General features: G+C 63.6%; 2 protein-coding genes across 2 annotated transcripts, besides 2 other annotated features; both read left to right on the top strand.

Annotated features, from left to right (window-relative positions):
* Positions 1 to 342, top strand: Tco025E_09288 (uncharacterized protein; the record flags this gene model as incomplete). Its single annotated transcript, XM_029376108.1, has 1 exon — positions 1 to 342. A coding segment is annotated over one exon (342 nt), but the record flags the coding sequence as incomplete, so codon positions are not given.
* A 183-nt stretch (positions 343 to 525) lies between these two features.
* Positions 526 to 539: a sequence feature (A-rich).
* Positions 540 to 563: a microsatellite.
* A 348-nt stretch (positions 564 to 911) lies between these two features.
* Tco025E_09287 (uncharacterized protein) lies at positions 912 to 3,164 on the top strand (the record flags this gene model as incomplete). The annotated part of the gene is made up of 1 exon (XM_029376107.1): positions 912 to 3,164. A coding segment is annotated over one exon (2,253 nt), but the record flags the coding sequence as incomplete, so codon positions are not given.
* Between the last annotated feature and the right edge of the window lies 1 nt (position 3,165).

The raw sequence follows: 3,165 nt of genomic DNA, 5'->3' as shown, positions 1-3,165 counted from the left end.
CCCTTCTTTCCCCTTCTCCTCCGCGCCCGGGCGCCAGGGAAGCAGCCGGCCGCTCTGCGCCTCGCGGGTGCGATGGGCCGCAGCAACAACCAACTCCGGCGCTCCGCGAAGTCGCAGGGGCGCGTCTTCGCGCCGAAGAAGCGGAAAAGCAAATTGTACAACCAGGCGCGGGCAATGAGGCTCCGCGCGGAGCGGTCGCAGCCGCGGAAGCTCGCCTACAGGAACGTCATCTCGAAGAAGGGCGGCGTTGTGCGGCGCAGGTTCCGCTCCGGCGGCTACAACAGCAGCGGGAGGTTCGGGAAGGCGAAGGGGGCGAAGGGGAATGCCAGGCGGCCGAAGTGAGGGGCGCACACGGCCCGCATCCGGGCGCATTGCAGGTAAACCAGGAGTCCGCGATTAATTCCTCCACCCTCTGCAACCCGGGCAGGCGGCTCGTGCACGCCTCGCGCGAAATAAGTGCCGTGGGCGCTGGACGCGTGACTACTGTTGCTGCCTCTGCCTATTTCCCTGCGACGCTGCCTCCCGCTTTGTTTTTGTTTTCTCTTTCTCTTTCTCTCTCTCTCCATCTTCCTCGCCGCCTGTGTGCGGTTCTGCCCGGCAAAACTGCTCACTGGGCAGAAGTGTAAGCGAATCAGCACAACAGCGACGACCCACGCTCATACGGAAGTCAAGGCAGCGGGAATAGCAGACTGTACGAAGTTGAGGGAGCGCAACGGCAACAGTAGGCAGGCGTGCGTGAAGAAAGACAAATAAAAAGAAAAGTAAGACAAACACTCACACGCACAGAGAGGAAATACACGAGCAAAACCAACAGGTAAATACCATCCCACGAGCGCGCGAGGGAGGCAAAGAGGGAGGGCGAAGGGAAGCTAAAAAATTGGGGGAAAACACAACATTCAGCAGGGGACGAGATGGCGACGGCAAAGGCGGAGCCGATGGTTGAGTTGGACGACTTCGTCTGCTTCGAGCGTGTCGGCGCCGACTGGGAGTGGAAGAATACCCTCGGGAAGGTGATCGGCTTCCCCACGCCGACCCGCGTGTGGGTGGAGCTCTTTGACCGCAGCGAACACGTCCCCCAGTCCACAACCCTCATGGACGAAAAGCTGCAGGAGATGGCGACGAACACTGGCGCGCTGGCCCTCTGGGAGGAGAAACTGGAGTTGGACCACCAGCTCCAGCAGGCGGCGGAGGAGGAGGACAAGGCCGCCGAGAAGCTCTTTGCGATGCGGGAGGCCTCGCAGCAGCGGCAGGCAAAGGCGTCGGCCCACACACGCGAAACGATGGTGGCACTCGATGCGACGCGCGACGCAATTGCTCGTGTCCCGCAGCGGCAGTGGCGCGAAATGCGGGCCCCTGGTCGCCCGACGGAGTCTCTTGTGTCCCTCGGCCGTGCCATCATGCTGGCGCTGCGGGAGGACCGCGCCAAGAGCTGGGAGGAGATGCAGGACGTCATGCGGCAGCCGGACTTCATGGATCGTGTCATGAGCCTTGATTGCAGCGTCGCCCCGCTGCCAAAGACAAGCCGGAAGAAGATTATGAAGGAAATCGGCGCCCGTCGAGCCGAAGCGCGGCGCGGCAGCCTTGCCGGCGGCTCTGTGCCCCGCGAGAGGTTGCAGCAAGCGCAGCGCCAGGCGGAAAGCAAGGGCGGGACGCAACTTGAGGCGGCCATGCTGGACTGGTTGCTGGGGCAGGTCGCCTGCTCGGACGCACGCGAGGCGGAGGAGCACATCGTGGATGAGTTCTTTGCGGAAAACCAGGAGCAAACAAAACTATTGCAAGGGGTGAATATCATGCGCGAGAACATCTCCGCCATACAAGAAAAGCTGCTGGAGAAAAAGCTTGCCATCTGCGACGGCACACCGCTGGCCACCTTACTGATAAAGGACGCCGCGGCCTCCAAAGACTCGGTCTTCTACAGGCGCATGACGAACGGCCGTGCGGTGACGGAGATGATTTTGCGCAGCAGCGTCTTGGTCGTCTTTGGGGCCAAGGCGGAGGAGCAGGAGGAGAACGACGACGGCGCTTTGTTTGTGCGCCTGGCGCCGGAGGAGGTTGCGCAGCTGCGGGAGGCCGCGCGCGCCGCAAACGAGGTGCACGACCTGGAGGAGCTGGAGGCGCTCTACCAGCTGGGCGAGCGGGAGAAGGAGGACATACGCGAGTTGAGGGCCCGCATGGAGGAGCTGCGCTGCAAGGACGACTTCACCGAGGAGGACGAGGAGGAGATGCGGCAGCTCGACGCCGTCCTGACGCAGGCGGTACGCCGCCATGAGATGACGCAGTGGCGCATCCGCCAGCTTGAGACGCAGGGGCGCAACAAACTCTTCCTGGAGAGCCGTCGGGTTGAAGACGTGGTGCACTCGGAGCTGCGCCTTGTCTTCTCCGGGGACGCGTGGGGCGGCCTCCTCGAAAGCGCGGGGCACCGTGCGAGGATGGAGGCGGCGCTCTGCAAGGACCTCTCCCGCGCTTTGGGGCTGCCAGTGGAGAACATGAGCGGCGTCTCCTTCGCCCCTGCGCCGCTGCTGGTGAACCTTACCGTGCGGCACGGCCGCGACGTGACGGCGGAGCAGTTGCAGGCCCTCGCAGAGGAGGCGGAGTTCGAGGAGCTCCGCAGGTACTACGAAAGTGTGACGGCCGATACGTGCTACCCGCTCAACACCTTGTCGCAGCGGTTGGCATACGAAGAGGCGGTGCGTAGGGCGCACCTCGCTGCAAACTTTGCGGGCGCCGGTCTGCCGGAGAAGCTCGAGGACTTTGCCGACGACAGTGAGGAGGGCGCAACTGACGATGAGAACTACCGACGCCCGACGGTGGAGATCGCAACAGTACGCAACGACTACGGCCTCGAGGCGCGCTACGGATACCCGATTCTCCGACATGTGGGCGTCCCCGCCGGGTTTGAGGCCCTGCTGGAGGCGGGTAGGTTGCAAGCGAAGGAGAGGACTGAGGCGCAAGAGGCGGCAGAGCCGATGGAGGGAGCAGGCGGAGATGCAGAACATGCGCTGGACGTTGCCGAGCAAGTCGCCAAGGATCAAGTGGCCGAAGTGAAGGAGCTGGACGTTGCCGAGCACGCCGCCAAGGAGCAAGTGGCCGAAGTGAAGGAGCTGGACGTTGCCGAGCACGCCGCCAAGGAGCAAGTGGCCGAAGTGAAGGAGCTGGACGTTGCCG

This window comes from Trypanosoma conorhini (genome assembly GCF_003719485.1).
Source record: "Trypanosoma conorhini strain 025E chromosome Unknown Tco_14.4_contig_01053, whole genome shotgun sequence".
In the NCBI taxonomy this organism is placed as follows: domain Eukaryota; phylum Euglenozoa; class Kinetoplastea; order Trypanosomatida; family Trypanosomatidae; genus Trypanosoma; species Trypanosoma conorhini.
The sequence above is the reverse complement of the archived record's forward strand: the minus strand, read 5'-3'. Positions and strand labels throughout refer to the sequence as shown.